This window comes from Neomonachus schauinslandi, chromosome 7 (assembly GCF_002201575.2).
Source record: "Neomonachus schauinslandi chromosome 7, ASM220157v2, whole genome shotgun sequence".
NCBI classification, from domain to species: domain Eukaryota; kingdom Metazoa; phylum Chordata; class Mammalia; order Carnivora; family Phocidae; genus Neomonachus; species Neomonachus schauinslandi.
This window is the reverse complement of record NC_058409.1, coordinates 32,348,247-32,370,247: the sequence shown is the minus strand read 5'-3', so window position 1 is coordinate 32,370,247 and position 22,001 is coordinate 32,348,247. Positions and strand designations below refer to the sequence as shown.

General features: G+C 42.7%; 1 protein-coding gene across 2 annotated transcripts in view; it reads right to left on the bottom strand.

Moving 5' to 3' along the window:
* The window catches only part of NDFIP1 (Nedd4 family interacting protein 1), a 73,089-nt gene extending 54,733 nt beyond the window's left edge, over positions 1 to 18,356 (bottom strand). The window contains exons 1-2 of one of the 2 annotated variants that reach the window (XM_044916734.1): positions 18,271 to 18,356; positions 7,029 to 7,158 (exon numbers count right to left, since the gene is read on the bottom strand). In XM_044916734.1, coding sequence (XP_044772669.1) covers positions 7,029 to 7,037 — 9 coding nt within the window. In that variant the 5' untranslated portion in view covers positions 7,038 to 7,158; positions 18,271 to 18,356. Of the gene's footprint in view, positions 1 to 7,028; positions 7,159 to 11,885; positions 11,951 to 18,270 lie in introns of those variants that run through there. The other variant, XM_044916735.1, reaches the window with a different exon arrangement.
* Between the last annotated feature and the right edge of the window lie 3,645 nt (positions 18,357 to 22,001).

The following is a 22,001-nucleotide window of genomic DNA, read 5'->3' as shown; positions in this document are numbered from 1 at the left end:
CTGTGTTTTGAACCTACCCTGAGGTTTCTACATATACGAGCCAATTGTAATCAATAAAAATTCTAGATATTTATCTTCCTCACTTTAAGTTCTCCACCAGTTTCCAAACTCCTACATGTCTGTCCCAACATCCAAGCGTTAGCCTCACATATTTACACTTTTGAGAAGTGAACAAATCCAGCAAGATGCCAAGCTGAGAGTCTCAAAATGGTACACTCTTTACTCTGTCCCTTCGTTGCTTTTAATCCAGAAAAACCACCTTTAAATGTAATAAGGTACCGTGAATCGTTCTACACCTAATGTCCTACCTTGTGGTCTTATATAAGGGAAAAAAATGTCTAATTTGAAATGCTTTAAAATCTCACCAATAAAAGTAGAAACCCAGATTTCTTTGCCCAGATTATCTAAATTTACTTGTAAGAAGGAATAAAAAAGATGTCTGTGCTGCCGCATATGGCTATGGGAGTAACAACTGCCATCTTTACGCACGTCCGCGGCGCCGTGACGTTTGCGGAAAAGATGTTGCTACCCTTCCCGTCTACTTCTTTCCTAAATTACTTTCTCCCCCAATAGCGATACACTCCCTGCATATGAACGTAATATAAATACTGGGCTTTCTCCCTGGAATATTGTCTCTCCAAAGGAAAAAAAAAAAAAGTTCATCTGTAGCTTCCAGTCTCCCTTTCCTACTCCTTTTCTGATACCCTGAACCAAAATGTTTTACGTTCACAGCGAAGTCTTGGTGGGTTTGTTTTTTTTTTCTCTGAATTCCCCGCCCCACCCCGCCCCGCCCAAAGCCTTTAATAAGTAAATGGAGATGATTTGTGTCGATTCAATGGATGGGTAAATTGGGAAGTTGAGAAACTGAGTCACCGCTGTATAAGGTCTCCCGTTGGCAAGCAAACTGTACAGTGAAGGGGAAAACTGAATTTCTGACTCACGGATCCATGCCTGCTGCAAGCCAAGCAGACAGCAAAGATAATCCAAGGCTATAAAAATTGCACTCTTTGGCTTCATCTGGAGATGTTGTCAAAGAGTTTCCACAGAGAAAGTTATTAATTTCAGATTGCTGCACTTAGAAACTTATTTCCCCACAGAACAGCAGTAATACTTTCCATGTGCAATACTTTTTATGTGAATTGCTGACTCTGAATCATCCATCCTGAGAGAGAAGAGAAATATTATGGACAAGTACAAGCATAGCTCACGTCTGTTTCTCTACCCCCCCCCCCCATTTAGATAAAAACTCCTCCAGAATAGATGCGGTATTCTGTCTTTCACATCCACCTGAGGCCTGTCCTAGGCAGCACTGAGCTCAATAAGTAACCAAGAAGGGTTTGTTAAATTTTAAACAAAGCCTCATTGGTCTAATATCTCGTTTCAGACCTTGAATGTCTCCAGCTAATCTTTACAGAGCTCCCACTGAACCATGCTTTTCCATTTCCACTTACTTACTCCTTCTTTTAATTCTCATTACATTACTATGAGTTCCATTAAAGGCAAAGGTGATATCTTCATATTACAAATAAAGAAATTATCTACTGATAATTACTACTGTTTGTGGAGCACCTTCTTGATCTTGGACCCTTCCACAGGTCTTCTCCTTAATCCTCATAACAAACCCAGTCTGCAGGTAAAAGAGATTCAGGAGATGTACATCACTTGCTCAGTTAGTGAGAGTGGAACCAGGATGCCAATTTAGATCTGTCTGATAACAAAACTTGAGCACTGCTCTGTAGAGGAGTGCAGAAGTTAGTAGAGGAGAGTAGAAGAGAGTAGAGGAGAGTAGAAGACGCAGAAGAACCAGTCTCATCCGTGGAGTCTGCAGTGAAATAGAGAAGATAGTGAACACAGATTCAAGACATTTTTTCAAATATAAAAACTTCAAGTTAATTACAGCTGTCTTGGGCTATATTAACTAGAGATGGTGAAGAGAATTATGTGATCATGTGTGATAATCAGGTAAGGATTAAAGAGAAAGGGTTCTGAATGAGAAAAAAGGCTTTGCCATGAATTGGAAGGCACACCCAGTCAGGACTATGCTTGTAAAAAGCTTAGAACAGGGGGGCAGCAACTTTTATGTAAAGGGATAGACAGTACTGGAAATATTTTGGACTTTGTGGGCCACAAGTTTTCTGTCACAACTACTCTACTTTGCCACTGTATCATCAACATGGCCATAGACCATATCAAGCAAATTGGATGGCTGTGTTCCAATAGCACTTTATTTATCATCACTGAAATTTGAACTTCTTATTTTCACATGTCATGAAATATTATGTTTCTTCTGATTTTTCTCAACTATGTAAAAGAAGGTAAAAATTATGGTTAACTCTCAGTTCATACAAAAACAGGTAGTGTGTGCGATTTGGCCCCCAGGCAGTAGATGGCCAGCCCCTAGCTTCCTAGCAGGACAAAAAAAAAAAAGTTTATGTGCTAAGAGCTTGAGTAGGAATTTTAAACCACAGAGTAATGCAGAAGGCCTAATGGAGAGGCAAGGGAAAGAGAGAAGAGGATGGGTATTTATAAAAGATCTTAAACTACAAATGGCTTCTGCAAAAATGTAAGCCAGAGGAAAAGTGTTAGTCAGTTAGGGATCCATCATGAGATTCCTGATTCCTTGGCTTATCTTCTTGCCCCTGCAATGCAATTGATTTATTTATTCAACAGATATTAATTGAGCACCAATATGGGCAATTGCTATGGCTTTCTGCCTAAAACCTGAAACTACAAAAGAATAGTTTCTCATTTATTCTCCAAAATGAAATTAAGAAATGCTAAGTGTGGGTATTAACATACCGTAAGATTTGGTATGTTATGTCTTTGTTTTTATTCATTTCCAACTATTTTCTAATTTCACTTGTGATTTCTTAGACCCATTGGTTACTTAGCAGTGTGTGGCCTAATTTTGACCTATCTGTGCATTCCCCTAATTTCTTTCTGTCGTTGATTGCTAATTTCATTCCATTGTGATTGGAGAACATACTTTGTATTTTTTTTCTTTTTCTTTTCTTTTCTTTTTTTTTTTGGTGGACAGCAAAGCAAGGTTTATTGAACAATAGCAGAGTGATCTTATGAAACTCCCGAGGAGGGAAGGGACCACAGGGTGTTGCCCGTACTTTGTATTTTTTCAATCCTTTTAAATTTATAGAGGTTGGCTTTATGCCCTAGCCTATGGTCTACCCTGGAGAATGTTCCATGTTCACCTGAAAAGAATGTCTATTCTGCTATTGTTGGGTGGCATGTTCTCTAGGTGTGTCTATTGGGTCTAGTTGGCTTATAGTGTAGTTCAAGTCTTCTATTTCCTTGTTGCTCTTCTGGCTAGTTGATCTTCTGGCTAACCATTATTGAAAGTAGATTGTTGAAGTCTCCCACTTATAATTGTAGAATTGTCTATTTCTTCCTTCACTGGTGTCAGTTTTGCTTCATATAGTTTAGTGCTTTATTGTTAGGTACATATACATTTATAGTATTTACTTATTTTATACACTGTCTCGATCCAAAAAGGATTTAAGTGATTGCAGTATAGTAAAGAAATCATAGATTAGAAGTAGATGAGAAAAGAAGAAGCAAAACAAAAATAGCAACATGAAACAGACCTCGCCTTCTTGTTCACCGTTATCTCCATATGAACAGAGCCTGGCATATAATAGGCCCTTGTAGGATTGAAATAGCATCAGGAATGAGATTAACACAAAAATGAAGTTATACATGTTACAAGCGCACCAAAAAAGTGGAGACCTGACTGGTTATACAACTGATAGGGAACCTGAGCTAAATAAAACAGGGTACCAAGACCGATAGAGAAATTTCTTCCAAGAGTCCTCAGTAACATTTAATTAGAAAGATGCTGAACTGACCTGTCTGTCCTAAATAGAATACATGCTTTAAATTTTGGGGAACCCCCCCCCCTGCCAGGAGAGATGCTGCAACTTGGACCTCCATGTATTGACTGCCACATTTGATTGTGTAAATAGTGCATTGACACAGTCCAGGGAGAGCCAGGCCATTATAGTCTACGCAAACGACACCCTCCACCCTGATCTGGGCAATATACAACCTATGCAACCATAGGAGGCATCCCCATAAAATCTTTACATGATCCCATCCCTGACAAATGGCTCACAATATATTTAGGGGTGTTGTGGGTGACAAAGGAATGAGGAATGAAGAACAGCGAAGTGTCCACAAGGAAATCAAGCGTCTGATTCTCATCTTTGGACCCAGCATACCAACCAGCTGCTTTAACTAAGTGTCTTGAACACAAGAACAAGGTGAGTAGGGAAAGTGCCTGGCTCTCCACCCCTCAGGCTGATTCCTAAGACAAGAAAAGGTTTTCTCCCATTTCCCCAGTGGGTAATTTTCTCCCTGTGTTCAGGAAGTATCGTAAGAAACAGGATTACACGAGGGAAATACTAAAGCTCAGGGATCTGCACTGTCTGCACTGTGTCAGGGGACATACTACTTGTGCTAATTATGACAACAAAGACGAGCCCCCCGCAGGGTCCCCCACTGGAAGAAGCTGATGTTGGCTTAAACTCAGCCGCAGCTTGTGGGCACACATGCTGGTTGCTCACAGGTCACCAGGAAACTCTGCCTGGGTGACTTAGAGCAGCCTTTAAGGAAAGGACAAGGGAGACTCTCTAGTTTTAAATAAGATTACATGAGGACCAGGAAATCACACCTTAGTTTGGTTTTTTTTTTTTAATTTTTTTTAAAGATTTTATTTATTTATTTGACAGAGAGAGAGAGAGCACAAGCAGGGGGAGGGGCAGAGGGAGAAGCAGGCTCCTTGCTAAGCAGGGAGACCAATGTGGGGCTCGATCCCAGGACCCTGGGATCATGACCTGAGCCGAAGGCAGATGCTTAACGGACTGAGCCACCCAGGCGCCCCCGTACCATAGTTTTAAAGCAGTGTTGAAATCCTGGCCAAATTACTCAGGAGCTCCTCTAACATTATTCCTGTGTGGGGCTCTTCCTCATTCACATCTTCGGTAACTGAAGCCCACAGATGGAGCAAAGACAAGCCCCCCTCTATGCCAAATTCCTCCCCTGGAGTCAGCCATGCAGTGATAGAGTAATGGTACAAGGTGGGTTGGCACCTGGCACGCAGCCTTTCCAGAGCTGATGGTGACAAAACAGATTTCAATTTTAAATAGTAATTGGCCACCGGCTCAGGGGTCGAATGGAAGTTGTGTTCGCTTTTGAAACACCATTCTCTTGCCTTGACTTTCCTTTACCTGTTAGTCACTCTGTAAGCAAACATGGCCGATATACTAGTCTACAGGTCATCCAGAACATTGGCTTAAATTGCCACTGATGCTTCTCACCATAAAAAATTAAAGATGCATTTTTTATTGTTCACTGTCCCAAAAAAGATGCGTCTGATATCACTGCCCCCAAGACCACTACTTTAATTATCACACGTACTGAGCACTTACTTTATGCCAGGAATTGTGCCAAGCAATTTACATTTTTTTATCTTTTCTACTGTTGATAAGAAACACATGAGGTAGGGGCTCCTGGGTGGCTCAGTCGTTAAGCGTCTGCCTTCGGCTCAGGTCATGATCTCAGGGTCCTGGGATCGGGCGCCGCATCGGGCTCCCTGCTCCACAGGGAACCTGCTTCTCCCTCTCCCACTCCCCCTGCTTGTGTTCCCTCTCTCGCTGTGTCTCTCTCTCTCAAATAAATAAATAAAATCTTAAAAAAAAAAAGAAAAAGAAAAAGAAAAAGAAACACATGAGGTAGAATCTATTTTATCTCTATCCTCTGGATGAGGGAACAAGTTGCATGAAGATAATTATCTTGCCTTTGTGTGTATGTCATAGAAGACAAGAGCTAAAAGGGCTTTTGAAATCATTTGGTTTGATCCTTCATTTGACAGATGAGGAAACTGAGCTCAGAGGGGTTAGGTCACATGCCCGTGATCACACAGCCAGGAAGTGGCAGAGAGGCTATGGAACATGAGGTTCCTTCCATCCCTGAACCAAACAATCTACCACTTTGGGTTAACACACGTCACCCTGGCCTCCTGTACTCTGAGAGCGTGTGGCCCAACCTTTTATGATTCGAGGATTTGTGCCATCCCCATTGTGCTGTCCTCATGCAACCAAACTATGGTTCAGAAGAAAGGGGAGGGGCGGTATTGTGCTCTCTCTGCAACCAACTGATGATGAAGTCAAACTTCATGACTCAGAACAGGCTGAAGTTCTTGGCCCTTCACAACTTTCCCCACAGGAAACACACCAGGTTCTTAGTTACCTTTCGAGTGTTTCATGGGTGGCACAGAACATATCCAAAAATAGGTCTGCCTCCCAGAAGAGACTTGCAGCCTAAAAATGTCACTCCCTCTCCCTTTCTAAACATACATCACTGCCCAGGGGGGTAGCCCTTCTTTCCCAACTTGGCAGCTGCCTAAGGATAAGCTTTCCTCCCACCTGGAGACTAGACTTCCTTCTTGGGGAGGGGAGAGAAATGCCAATTGTCAGTAGGAAAAAAAGACCTTTTATAGGATATTTGGCAACAATTGTTCTTCTGAGACAGATTGATTTCAAGCAAAAAGTCTAGTCTCTGACCTCTGGAAGACCAACTCAATGGAACAATGCAGGTAAAAGCACTTTGCAAACTGCGAATACCAAAAACTATCACGTGCCTTTGCATGTGTTCCCTGAATCTTCAAAATCCAGGGAGCGGAACGGATGAATTATCTAGCGATATCTCTGGTGACACAGATTTTCCAGCCACAGAGCACCAGGAAGTTTTCCCGGCCAGGGCTCTCTGTGGATAACTCCTTGTGTGCTGACATGAGGTTAGGATGACTGCAAAAGCCTCTCTGAGGCTGAGTTCATGCCGGCTCCAGGAGGGTGCAAGGTTCGTGAATGAGGCAGGAAGAGTTGCAATCAGCCAGCAGAACCGAGGAGACAGGGAGACAGCCTCGTCTGGCTGTGGGAGCATCTCCTAGTTGAGTCTCTGCCATTGTGTTGACCTGGAGCTTGTCTTAAACAAAGGCATGTTTACTAGCTTCTTACCGGGTGCATGTGCTACTTGAGCTCCGTGGAACATCTTGTCATGTTAGAGGTGTTTGCAGGTCTTTGATTTTATTCATGCAATCACTCATTCAGTAAATGCATATTTAATTCTCACTCCATGGGCAGCTTTCTATTTAAAAAAAAACTCCTCTATTTTCTGCCCACACGTAAAGCCCATGTACAGTGAGTATAGCTTGGAGGTAAATAGGTTTTGTTTAAAGAAGAAAAGTAAAGGAGGACCATTTTCCATTGCATCCCCTCCCTGCCACTCTCCTTGCCCCACACCATAAACTAGAGGTCACTTTTGGGATACTTTCTGATCCTGGGAACTATTGTGCTCCTGGAAATCACTCATTTCAGGGCTTTGGGTGCTTGTAATGAGATGCCCAAAGACAGGGGAGATGCATGTGACTCATGTTACCTTTCCCATGTGCAGGACAGAGAGTAGTAATCCCCCTGAGGTCAGAAGCAGGTAAGAATTCTAACACAGGGCTCTGAGAAGTCACTGCTGTGTGTCTGGATCTGGCAGGTAAATTATAATCCATCCACCTCCTCTTTCCATCTGTGTATTTTTGACCAAGTTCAAGAGACGTTCAGGAAAGGATAAATGGTCATAGGTGCAGGAGTGGTTGGGAAAGATGCCACAGGGAAAGGCAATTTTAGCTTTATCCTGAAGGATCCATCAAATTTGGGTAGAGTGGGCACATAGGGAAGAGGAGAGAGGAAGAATATTGGCTGTGCTGAAGTTTTGTGCACTTTTTTTTTAAAGATTTTGTTTATTTATTTGAGAGAGAGAGAATGAGAGAGAGCACATGAGAGGGGGGAGGGTCAGAGGGAGAAGCAGACTCCCTGCTGAGCAGGGAGCCCGATGCGGGACTCGATCCCGGGACTCCAGGATCATGACCTGAGCCGAAGGCAGTCGCTTAACCAACTGAGCCACCCAGGCGCCCCATTTTTTTTTTTTTTAAGATTTTATTTAGTTTTGTGCACTTTAAAAAAATGTAGTCAAATCTATGTCTCTCTCTCTCTCTTTTTTTTAATGACTTCTGCCTTTAATTTACGAAGATCCTCCTCATCCTCAAGATCATGAAAACATTTACATATATTTTTTCCTAGTACTTTTCTTTCTTACATGGACATATTTGATCAAGTTCAGTTTATTTTGGGGTAAGGAACATGGTAGGAATCCAGGATTTTTTGGGGTTTTTTAATGGCTAGCTAGATCTCATACCATTTGTTGAATAATTATTTAAAAAGTGTCCATCATATACAAAATCTCCTTTTATATATATGAGCTTATTTCTGGAACTCTGATTTTTTTTTTCACTCATCTGTTCAAATGTGTATTGTGAGTCCTGCTTTTTAGAAAACTTGATTAACAAAATCCTCACATACAAATTCGATCTAAGGAAATAGAATTCTTCAGGCTGCTGCCCTAACTGTCCTAAAATGACTCAATTTTTCAAAAGCTTAAATATATATATACATTTAAACACACACACATATATATACCTTTTTTGAGAGAGAGAGAGAGAGAGAGAGCACACGCACGTGTACGCACATGTTGGGGGTGCAGAGAGGGAGAGAGACTCTTAAGCAGGTTCCATGCTTAGTGCAGAGCCCAACCGGGGACTCCATCCCACGACCCCAAGATCAGGACCTGAGCTAAACTCAAGAGTTGGGCACTTAACGGACAGACTCACCTAGGCACCCCATATACCTTTATATATATATATATATATAGATATATATATATATCTATATATATATAACAGCTTTATTGACATATAACTTTTATTCTATACAATTAATCCATTTAAAATGCGCAATTCAGTGGTCTATTTGCAATGTGCCACAATCAATTTTAGAACATTTTCCTCACCCCAAAAAAGAAACCCTGCATCCATTAGTAGTCATTCCTCATTTCCTCCCAACTGCTGCCCCTGCCAGCCCCCTGGCAACCACTAATCAACTTTCTGTCTCTACAGATTTGCCTAGTTTGGTCATTTCATATAAATAGAATCATACGATGTGTGACCTTTTGTGTTTGGCTTCTTTCACTTAGCAGAATTTTTTCGAAGTTCATCTGTATAATAGCATGTATAGACATACTTCATTTCTTTCTATTGTTGAAGAATCCGTGGTATAGATATACCGTACTTTGTGTAACCACTCACCAGTTGAAGGATATTTTGGTCATTTCCACTTTGGGGCTATCACGAATAATGTTGCCGTGAACATTCATGTACAAGTTTTTGTGTGAATTATACACTCCTTTTAAAAGGAAAATTACCGGGGTGCCTGGGTGGCTCAGTCGTTACGCGTCTGCCTTCGGCTCAGGTCATGGTCCCAGGGTCCTGGGATCGAGCCCCGCATCGGGCTCCCTGCTCCGCGGGAAGCCTGCTTCTCCCTCTCCCGCTCCCCCTGCTTGTGTTCCCTCTCTCGCTGTGTCTCTCTGTCATATAAATAAATAAAATCTTTAAAAAAAAAAAAATAAAAAATAAATAAAAGGAAAATTACCTTAAAAAATAAAATAAAAAGGAGCATTATCTTTTGCAAAAAGTCATACTTCTTTGCAGGACTAGGCCTGTGAGCCACCTTTTTAGGATGATTAAAAAGTTTATTTCTGGGCACCTGGGTGGCTCAGTCATGAAGCATCTGCCTTCAGCTCAGGTCATGATCCCAGGGTCCTGGGATGGAGCCCCGCATTGGGCTCCCTGCTCCGCGGGAAGCCTGCTTCTCCCTCTCCCACTCCCCCTGCTTGTGTTCCCTCTCTGTGTCTCTCTCTGTCAAGTAAATAAATAAGGCCTTTAAAAAAATTTTTAAAAAGTTTATTTCCTTATACTCTTTCTTCTTTAAAGCCACATGTAATTTTATTTGTGAGGGTCTTCATCCTGTCAGTTTATGCTAATTTGAACCACCATGAAGTCAAGTTAATGGAGAAATTAATTAAGAAAACAGCAATCTGTTAAAGAATACGACTGGTGGGGGTTGCAAAGGATCCAGTGATTAAGATGGAGGTGGTGCTGAAGTGCAATGTACAAAATCACTAATATCACTTTTTATTTTTTTTAATTTTTAAAAAATATTTTATTTATTTATTTGACAGAGAGACATAGCGAGAGCAGGAACACAAGGAGGGGGAGTGGGAGAGAGAAGCAGGCCTCCCGCCGAGCAGGGAGCCCGATGCGGGGCTCGATCCCAGGGCCCTGGGATCATGACCTGAGCCGAAGGCAGACACCCAATGACTGAGCCACCCAGGTGCCCCTAATATCACTTTTTAAAGTTCTTCTCTTTAGGGGGCGCTTGGCTGGCTCAGTCTGGTAGAGCATGCAACTCTGGATCTTGGAGCTGTGTGTTCAAATCTTAACATTGTGGGGGGAGAGCTTACTTAAATAAATAATAGGGGCACCTGGGTGTCTCAGTCAGTTAAGTGTCCAACTCTCGGTTTCAGCTCAGGTCATGATCTCAGGGTCGTGGGATTGAACCCCATGTGGGGTTCCGCTCAGAAGGGAGTTTGGGATTCTCTGCCTCTCCCTCTGCCCCTCCCCCTGCTCATGATCTCTCTCTCTCTCTCTCTCTGTCCTCTCTCTCTAAAATAAATAAATAGGGGCGCCTGGGTGGCTCAGTCGTTAAGCGGCTGCCTTCGGCTCAGGTCATGATCTCAGGGTCCTGGGATCGAGTCCCACATCGGGCTCCCTGCTCGGCGGGAAGCCTGCTTCTCCCTCTCCCACTCCCCCTACTTGTGTTCCTGCTCCTGCTGTGTCTCTCTCTGTCAAATAAATAAATAAAATCTTTAAAAAAATAAAATAAAATCTTTAAATAAATAATAAAATAAAATTATAAAAAAATAAAGCTATTTTCTTCGCAAGAACAGGATCCAGATAATTTAATTCATTTATTCATGACCTAGAGGTTCAATTTTTTTTTTTTTTTAAAGATCCTATTTAGGGGCACCTGGGTGGCTCAGTCATTAAGCGTCTGCCTTCGGCTCAGGTCATGATCCCAGGGTCCTGGGATCGAGCCCCGCATCGGGCTCCCTGCTCAGCAGGAAGCCTGCTTCTCCCTCTCCCACTCCCCCTGCTTGTGTTCCCTCTCTCGCTATGTCTCTCTCTGTCAAATAAATAAATAAAATCTTAAAAAAAAAAAGATCCTATTTATTTTAGAGAAGGGGGAGGGGCAAAGGAAGAGAGAGAATCTGGAGCAGACTCCACGCTGAGCAGGAGCCCGATGCGGGGCTCAGTCTCACCACCCTGAGATCATGACCTGAGCTGAAATCAAGAGTCTGTCATTTAACTGGCTGAGCCACCCAGGCGCTCCGAGGTTCAGTTTTTAAACTAGCTTAAACATTTCATAAATTTTCCCTGTTAATCCTGCCATTAGTGGAATTACCACTGACAAGTTTCAGTGAAATAAATCAAAGCAAAACAAACAGACATAGTTTAACAGACCCTACTCCCCAGCTAGACTCTCAGCTCTTGAGAACAAAGGCTGCGTCTTTGTTTGTGGTAGGCACACCATAAATATACTGTATTTGTTTATCAAAGGAATGAGGGAAGGTGTGTCCAGAATCAGATTTCTAGCCTTTGCCCCACCCACCTGCTCTCACTCTGGTGTTTATGCTCCCCCCGAGATCCGGGCTTCACCCAGTGCTAAGGGACATATCAGGAGTTATCTAAGGCAGGCACAGTTGGCATTTTGAGGAAGGGAGGGGGCCACATCAACTAGAAAACCAAATGGATCCTGTTTGGTCACGTCCTTTATCTGCCAATTTTGAAAGGAGAGAAATTTCTTCATACTTTGGACTTTGTACCAAAAAACAAAAACAAACAGAAAAGAGTTTAAATACTAAATCACGTTGACTCGACCAAATCCCAAAGGTGGCTGTGGAAGGGAAGAGACCTTGCGTCTTAAGCCTCACACCCTCCTGAGCCCTCGGAAGCATTTCATCATGGCTCTGGGACAAAAAGAACAAGCAGACCTTTCAGTGCTGCTGTTTTCGGCACCAAGTCCAGGTAGTCAATGCTGGTAGCCCACGTGGTGCAAGAAGCACCTTCCCGGCCCAGACGGACATGGATTCCACCAGACACTCGGACGGCAAACTGCAGGGACATCCAGAAAGCCCCTTTCGGGCAAGGGCCTCTTGGCTCCTCCTTACTTAAACCTTGCCAGACATGCCACACCAGAGGGGACACGTTTTACCTGGAAGTTCCTAGAAAATTCCACGGGGCTTGGAGAAACTCAGGCTCGACCAGAAGCAGCCGTTTGCAGACGTGCCTACGGCTGGCTCCTTGGTATTACTCGATAAGCAGTTCAGATGTCATCTCCCCAGAGGGGACTACCCTGGCCCTTCACAAAGACCTTGAGGCCCTAAAGATGAAGCTACTATCAGTCTCAGCCCACACAGTGCCCCAGTTCTCTCTCCTTAGCCACAGAAGCTCACTAAGGATGAAGGGGCCATCTGAAAGGGTGGTGGTGGTGGTTCTTTTGATCAGTTCGTTAGTCTTTTGATTTTTTTCCTCTGGTTTTATCTTCTACTCTGATGAAATGATTGTGATTTTCACCCTGTCCCAGAACAAACAGAGCTGTGACTTATGCTTCCCAGTGTTGGTTGCTAATTTCATGCACCATCAGGATTTGTGTCCTTTCGTGTTTCTTCCATTAAACCTTATTTCCCCCTCTGGGATGCTGGAACATTGTGAGTAGCATATTGTCATGTGCTAGCATGCTGGGGGTTGCAGGGAGGCCAGGACTAACTTGGAGGGAACTTGTCCCTCGGTGACACCAACCCACATGAAGCTTGCTCTCCAGACTCCCCACCCTCCCTCGGGGACAGCCATGGCTCAGCAATCACAGCTAAGCCCGGAAACCGCCTCCTGGCTCTTCTCAACAGCATTCCGGGCGGCCATCGCCAACTGAACTTAATTGGCACTATTTGGCAGTCCTGCTTGATTTATTACAATAATTGAAAAAGAAGAAATAAATCTGTCCTCAAACTGGATTCGGTTATACTGGTGCTCAGATCATGTTCCCAGTGTACAGAGGGCTATTTCAGCAGCAGAAGTCTATAAGGTAGGAGGACCCCTTGTTCTTTTAAGGAGGAAGGGGCTCTCTCTGAAAACATCTTTTAAAAATAAATCTTAACATTTTTAAAGCATGGAGAAGTACAGAAAAGAAAACATTTAACGGCCCATGCTCTCCCTGCCCAGATCATTCCTGTCAATATTAGATAATAATTTTAACATTAGAATAGTAGTACATGTAGAAAGTTCGAAATTTTAATCATTGAAGTATAAAATAACAAGTGATAACTTCTGTTCCTGCCCTTCTGAATGGTAACAACTACTATTTATTAGTAGTTTTTTATGGGTCCTCCCAGAAGAAGTATATCTATGTATATACACATTCTTTTAAAATTTACCAAAAAAGGGGTCCCTGGGTAGTACAGTCAGTTAAGCATCTGACTCTTGGTTTTGGCTCAGGTCATGATCTCATGGGTTGTGAGATCAAGCCCCACATGGGGCGCCACACTGAGCATGGAGTCTGCTTGAGTCTCTCTCTCTCCCTCCCTCTGCCCCTCCACCCCCCAAATAAATAATCTTTAAAAAACACAAATAAAATAAAACTCACCAAAAAAAACATTTTACCAAGAAAAGAGAGTGAGATCATGCTCTACATCATGTTCCACACCTTGCTTTTCTTCTTACTACCAAATAATACATCTTGGAGTTCTTCCCTGATCCACCTCATTCATTTTATCAGCACGTGGGTTTTCAACATAGGGAGGTGCCATAATTTATTTAATCAGTACCCTATTAATGGCAAAGCACTTTAAAAAGACTATAAGGGGCCTTGGCAGTTAATATACCATTCACCAGCAAGAGAGTAGAGACCCCTACTTCATTCATTCACTCAAAAGCCTACAGCTCCAAAGATTATTCAGCTTGGTCCACAATATCTGGCAAATAGAACTACAAAGCAGAGCATCAGCAGAGTTGGGGGTGGAAGTGTGGTATAAAAAAAGTCATTTGCAGTGCATCAGAATGAAGATCACTTGTAATGATGTAAACACTGACAGTTCTCGGAGACTCAGTCATGTGATGGGGCCAGGGCTGGGTGACATCGATTCAGCATCGCTTCACACAGACTTCAGATGAACAGTGTCTCAGAAGCCCTACGGCACTAAAAATGCCTTTATTTTATTCAGAATGGGTATAATCTCTAGAGCTGCTGAGTCCACAGAGCCAGCTATGCTTTCCTATCACCAAGGTGCCTTGATAGTAGGACCATCTTTTATTTATGTGTGTGTGTGTGTGTGTGTGTGTGTGTTTTAATTCTCCAGGGAAAGAGACCTTTGTTTTGTCCAATTCTAATTCTACCAGGGAACTGGGGTGATCATTTCAGGTAAAAATGAAAGTAGCCTCATTTGACCACTTGTTAACTGCGTGTCCTAGGCATGTCACCTAACTATTCTTTTTTTTTTTTTCAAAGATTTTATTTATTTGACAGAGAGAGACACAGCAAGAGAGGGAACACAAGCAGGGGGAGTGAGAGAGGGAGAAGCAGGCTCCTGGCTGAGCAGGGAGCCCGATGTGGGGCTCGATCCCAGGACCCTGGGATCATGACCTGAGCCGAAGGCAGATGCTTAACCACTGAGCCACCCAGGCGCCCCGTCACCTAACTATTCTAAGCCTATAAAATGGCACTAAGGATGCCTACCCCACAGGGTTGTTGGAATGATTAGCTGGACAGTATATGTCCACAGGAAACACAGGGCATGCTCCCACTTGTGTATTTAGACACATATCTAATATGTTAATCTGCAAAGAGAGATGCCTGAGAAGATGTTCACCAAAATGATAATCCTGGTTTTCTCCAAGGTGGGATTTCTGGAGGGTTTTTCTTTTTTTCTTTTTAAGATTTTATTTATTTATTGACAGAGAGAGAGAAAGCACAAGTAGGTAGAGCAGCAGGCAGAGGGAGAGGGAGAAGCAGGCTCTCCACTGAGCAGGGAGCTGGACATGGGGCTCGATCCCAGGACCCCGGGAACATGACCTGAGCCGAAGGCAGCCGCTTAACTGACTGAGCCACCCAGGTGCCCTGGAGGTTTTTTTCCTTGGTTTTTTCCATACTGCTTGGTTTGTTTATTTGGGGGATTTAAACATTTTTTACAATGATCAGGAAAGACGTTTACAAAAAACATAAAGCCATTTTCAAAATGAGACAATGTATATAAAGAAAATCACACACAGTAAGTGCTCAATCAGCAGTAAATGTTATTACTGTGAAAACTTATCATGAAAAGATGGGCCTTTCGATCCCAGAAAACCACCATTTAACTATATTTTAGACCCACAAAGCCCAATCCTTAAGAATATGGTCTTTGAGGGGCGCCTGGGTCGCTCAGTCGTTGGGCATCTGCCTTCAGCTCAGATCATGATCCCAGGGTTCTGGTATCAAGCCCTGTGTTGGGCTCCCTGCTCAGCAGGAGGCCTGCTTCTCCCTCTCCCACTCCCCCTGCTTGTGTTCTTGCTCTCGTTAACTCTCTCTCTCTCAAATAAGTAAATAAAATCTTAAAAAAAAAAAAAAAAGAATATGGTCTTTGAAATCAGATAGTTCTGGGTTTAAATTCCAGTTCTGTATCTTTTTTCCCCTTGTCAATCTTTTTTAGATGCCACATCTTGAGCAAAACACTTTATCACTTACAGTTTTGATTCCTCCATCTGTAAAATGAAATGTTTTTTCCGTCATCGAATCACCCAAATCCTACACAACCTTCAGAGCCTTCAGTGTTTCCGGCTGTCCTGAACGCATGGAATTCCTGGAATACTTGCAGACTTGGTCATTTCTTAGGGTCCTGGATATAATCATGGAATCCTGTCACAGCCAACACAGCTAATTCCCTACACAATATCTATTCTTTCCTCTCTCCTTACCAACAGAATTTAAATTTTATGCAAGACAGCAATGTGCCCAATTAAAAACACTCACCTCCCAGACTTCCTTGCAGTTAGGGGTGGTCATGTGGTCCAGCTTGACCAATGAAATATAAGCAGTATTCTTATATATTACAAGAGGCTTCCAAGAAAACTGGTGTATCCCTGATCACAAAGGATATGTTCAACTTTCATATATTTTTGTCCTTAACCCTTTCCCCTGTTCCTGCCTAAAGAAGACAAGGACACTTAGAGAGTCAGTAGCCATTTTTGCAGTTATAAGAACCACCCACCACAAATGACAGAGCAAGAAAGCAGAAGTCAGGTCTTTGATGACTTCACGGAAATGCTATACATATCCTGGGCCACATACCCTAGACTCCCTGTTACATGAGAAAAAGAAATCTTTACCAGGTCAATCCACTGTTGTCTGGATTCTGTTACATGCAGCCAAATGCAATCCCAAGTGAATACACTACTTTATATGGTTGCTGTGAGGATTAAAATAAGATGTTTGTTAAGCACTTAGCCTAGTGCCTGGAACATAGGAATAACTTAATGAATTAGTTGTTGATGAATTCTAATTTTCTTCCTAGTAAGAGGGAATCAGAAATCGAAAATATAGTCTATGGCACAGACTGTAACAGAGAGTTGGGAACTTTACTTATTCATTCATTTGTAAAGTTCTTAGAATCATGCCCAGCAGACAAGAAGCACTTTATACGGGCGCCTGGGTGGCTCAGTCGTTAAACGTCTGCCTTCGGCTCAGGTCATGATCCCGGGGTCCTGGGATCGAGCCCCGCATCGGGCTCCCTGCTCGGCAGGAAGCCTGCTTCTCCCTCTCCCACTCCCCCTGCTTGTGTTCCCTCTCTCGCCGTGTCTCTCTCTGTCAAATAAATAAATAAAATCTTTTTTTTTTAAAAGAAGCACTTTATAAATATTTGATAAATAAATAAAATCCTAACAAATGTTTACTGAATGTCCACAATGTGTCAGGCACTGTTCTAGATGCTGGGATTACAGCAGTGAGCAGGACAGTATTCCTGCTCTTGAAGCACTTGCATTTTAGAAAGAACAGGAGGAAATGAACAATAAGCAAATAAATGAATACACAAGAAATTTCATGAAAATAAAAGAGGATGATGTGATAGAGACACAGAGTTCCCTGGGTGGGCTATCCAAGGAAAGCATCTTGGAGGAGGTAACAGTGAAGGTAAGACCTGATCCATAAGAAGGAGCCAACTCCACAAAGGTCTGGGGAAGAACAAGGCTGGCAAAGGGAGGATTGTCAAAGGTCCTAAGAAGGTAGGTATGAGTTGTTGTTATGAAGGAATAATGTTCCTGAAATCCCCAAAGGGTTAAATTTGCAAGCACAGAGAGGAATGCATACAGAGGGTAAATCTACATTTTATACTGCCTGAGACATATACAGTTTGGGGGGCCCTCTTTAAGGAAAAGAATATTAACGTACATATATAACATGGGGCTTTGGAAGGAAGCTTTGCAAGGGAGGTGAGTGGCTCTAAGGCTTAAGCTTCACGAACTTCAGAGGAAATCTATTTCAGGTTGGACCTGGGGTGATAGAGAAAAGTAGATTTGACATACAGACTCTTTTGGTAGTCAGAGACCCACCTGAGGTAGAGGGAGTGAAAAAGTTGACATTTATGAGAAGGATCCGGGATATCTCACAGGACCCAGGGGTGAGAACCTAGCTGGGCCAAATATACATTGCAACCAGAGTCTCAAACCCAAGCAGGACTCCCCATGTTTTGTCTCTTTCTAAACCTACACATGTGCTTCATTCTTTTTTTTTTTTTTTTAAAGATTTTAGTTATTTATTTGACAGAGAGATAGAGAGAGAACACAAGTAGGCAGAGGGAGAGGGAGAAGCAGGCTCCCCGCAGAACGGGGAGCCCGATGCGGGACTCGATCCCAGGACCCTGGGATCATGACCTGAGCCGAAGGCAGCCGCTTAACCGACTGAGCCACCCAGGCGCCCTCACATGTGCTTCATTCTTAACTTTCTCCTTGAAGATCAGCTCCGTGTGCTTTTCTGACACATGGAGCAAGAAACCGTGGCCGCCCATGTGACATGCTGCAGCTCCCAGCACCAGCTCCCAGGCTAGCTTCCCAGGGAAGCAGTCTGACTGACAGACTTGAGTCAGGCATCCATGCTTGAGTCAAAAAACCCCAGCATGATGGCAATGAGGAGACCACTCAACTGTGCGATGGGGACAAAGGCAGTCGCCTGAAAAAGACGAATCTTTGTGAGCGGGGGGAGCAAACTGGAGATGTGTCTGCCTCACCTGTTAGTCTCTGACTAGAGCAGCGCCGTCCAACAGAAATATGACGTGACGCACAAATGTGAGCCGCATATGTCATTTACCATTTTCCAGCAGATGCATTACAGGAATACAAAGAAACAGATGAGATTAATTTTCATAATCTATTTTATTGAACTCAACATATCCAAAATATTATTACTTTAACATATGCAATTGACAAATATCTTACATTCTTTTCTACATACGAAGTCTTTGAAATCCAGCTTTGAAAATCTATATTTACAGCACATCTCAATGCGGGCCAGCCACATTTCAAGGGCAGCTAGTGGCTGCCATGCTGGACAGGCAGGTTGAGACTTCTTGGCTGAGATCTGGTTGAGACTGCTACTCATGTACATCCCAGCAGGTCCAAGTCCGTAATGATCAAACAACATTCTCTCGCCTGACGCAGTTGTCATTCCTGCGCATCTGCTCTTGGGCTCTGATAAATGTGCAGGATTAATCATCACTGGCTTTCAAAGTGCACATAGCACAAGCACTTTTGCTGCCAAATTGCAATTACAGAGTTCTTTCTTTGATGGATCCAGAGTTTAATGTCTTTGCACTTCCTTTATTCCAGAAATGAAATTAAAGCCTCTCTCTCTCTCTCTCTCTCTCACACACACACACACACACAAAAGGCCCACAGAAACCTACAGCTCCATCAGCAAATTGTTCAGCCTTGGTAGGAAGGTCATTAGACTGGTTTTATAGAGAGTCCATAAAGCATCGGGAAAACAGATAAATGTCAAAATCCTGGCTGCTCAGCTGCACTTCAGCTCAGCCTCCCAAAGGTAATAAATGCATCTCTCCAAAGAGTATCTGCTTTCTCTTCAGTTCGCTGCATCCAGGTAAATAAGCAGTACAAGGCGTATTTCTTTTTCATTTTTTTCCCCCAAGTTCTAGCCAACAGAGTTGTATACAGGTTAGATCTGCTCCATCTCACTTGGAGAGGCTGGTTTCTATTCTGGTTATTGATTTTTCAGATGACTTTGGTTGAAAAGACAAGATGTGACTGGTTTAGAAGTCTTATTTTTTTGTCTAGAGGCAATTTGTGATGGCTGCCTAGTACATTGATAGCTACTTATACATCGGGCATTTCTTGTGTGCCAGGCAATGTGCTAAGTGCTTACAGACATTACGTTATTCAATTTTTGTAGCAACACCATAGGTTAGTACTATTATTAACACCCCCATCTTGTAAAGGAGGAAACTGAGGTTTGACAAATGTTAAGTGACTTGCCTTGAAGTCACATGGTTACTAAGCAATAAATCCAAGATTTGAACCCAAGTTGCCTGACACCAAAGCTTTAGCTGCTAAGGTCTGCATATCAGTTTGGGGTAATTTCTGAAATAGAAGGCCATCCGAGTCTCCAGGGACCAGAACTTTCACATGAAGACTTCTTGGGACAAGGTGTCTGAGAAGAGAGGATAGTGAAATGAGGGCAAGGGAGCAAGGTGGCAAAAATGGAGCTCCTTTTAAGTGGGAAAAATAAAGACAGATGTGCAAATGCCTAGGGAGGAAGCAGTTGACCAACCCTGACAAAGAAGGGCTGGACTCTCCTCTGCCCCCAGTGTAAACCAGCTCTGACTTTATTCCGAAGCCTTGAACAAGCCACCTGGCTTTCAGTAATGTAAAGATAATGGCTCTGCCAGGCCTCCCTGAGGGCCTATTTGGATTAACTAGTTAATGGTTATAGACTAGTTTGAGTAGGCAAAGGGCCCAATCAAATCTTTACTCAAGCCTTTTTAGCACAGAACTGAGCCCCTGTTGATGATACATGTGAAAGGAAGATCAAGCCCTCTTCAGTTTTATTGCTTTAATTGAGCCATTTGGCAGTACTAGGCCAGTCAAGAAAATAATAGCGTGCCCACATTAATTAGCCAACTTAACTCCGAGAGACAACACCAATAATGTTCTTAGGACCTGAATTTAATGTTGGTAACCTCAAGTGGAGGGCTGGCATTGGATAAATATTTGTTGAATTACTAAGTGCACAAATTTGATGTTTACTCAAGCACCTACTATGTGCCAAACAGTGGATTGCAAATATCAGGCTTTAAAAAGCCACCTTTCTTGAGCGCTGTGTATTGTGTAAGACTGATGAATCACAGACCAGTACCCCTGAAATAAATAATACATTATATGTTAATTAAAAAAAAAAAGTGAGAGCTCATAAAACCAGGAGAACTTAAAAAAAAAAAAAAAGCCACCTTTCTGATGACAGTATTTTGCCTGGAGATTGGGAATGTTACCATATCACGCCGAATGTGGATTTCTCCATCAGTGAGTTTCTGCACAATCAGCAGTAAAGCAAACTACCAAAGTACTCAACAATCCTACCTGACAGCAAATTACCCAAAAATTTCTCATAGCAAAGAGAAATTGAAAATTCAATAGTATCTCTCTTGGCAGAATGGCCCTGAAAGATAGAACTCTTCATTTGCCAAACACAGGAAAAATAAGAGAATTTTCAGGAGCCATTTTGATAACAACTATAAATTTTTAAATATGCAGAATATTTTCATCCTTTAAAGGACCACATCTACTCAGATTTCCACGAGGCAAGAGTATTTAAGTTCCCAGTTAGAGGTGGAAGTCAATCTCAATTACATAACATCCTCCTGTCAGTTCCTACCTGTGTGGAAAAATGTGAAATGTGCACATTTCCATAGAAATAACCAGGCAGTTGTCCAGCTGGTTTCAAAAGTGGCTAAACCCTGTTAATCATTTAATACCTTACCTCATGTGAGATAAACACAAGAGAAGTCACTGCCAGGCTACAGTATTTTCTCAAACCCTAATTTGTTCATTCTTTTATTCATTCTACTAAAATAAATTGAGGGGAGGGCTTACTCTATGCCAGGCATTGTTCCAGCCATGAGTGAAGCAAGCAGCCATAAACAAACCAAGATCACCTATCCTCCTGAATCTACATTTTATTTATTTTTTATTTACTTTTTTTTAAGATTTTATTTGTATATTTGTCAGAGAGAGAGAGAGCACAAGCAGGGGGATCGGCAGGCAGAGGGAGAAGCAGGCTTCCCGCTGAGCAAGGACCCTGACCTGAGCCAAAGGCAGATGCTTAACCAACTGAGCCACCCAGGCGCCCCTAGAATCTACATTTCAGCAACTGCTTTCAGTTCCCAATAGACCTCAAGTATGCTTCAAGTTGTAGTTTAACAAAACGAAATAGCCTTTTGGGCTAGCCCTCAGACTTCCTCATGTCAATTCATTCTTTCAGCAAATACTATCTACTGGGCTACTCTGAAACAATACAAATATCTATCCAGATGGCAGTCATGTTTTCAACAGAGCTCACTGTCTAAATGGAAACACAAGGCATTTACAGCAACAGCAGCAACAACAACAACAACAAAAACCCAACACTACAAGGTATTAAATGCCATGAGCAAAGCAAATAGAATGCTGTGAAAATTCAGAGAAGAAAATTCACCTTCAGGGAGAAGGTAACTAGGAGGCATCTGATTTAGGATTTTAAAGGAAGAGGGGGTGGCTCAGTTGGTTAAGCATCTGACTTTTGATTTCGGCTCAGGTCATGATCTCAGGGTTGTGAGATGGAGCCCGGAGTTGGGCTCTGCCCTGGGTGTGGAGCTGGTTTAAGATTCTCTTTTCCTCTGCCCCTCCCCACCTCCCTCTCTAAAAAGAAAGAAAGAGAAGGAGAGAGAGGGAGGGAGAGAGAGAGAAAGAA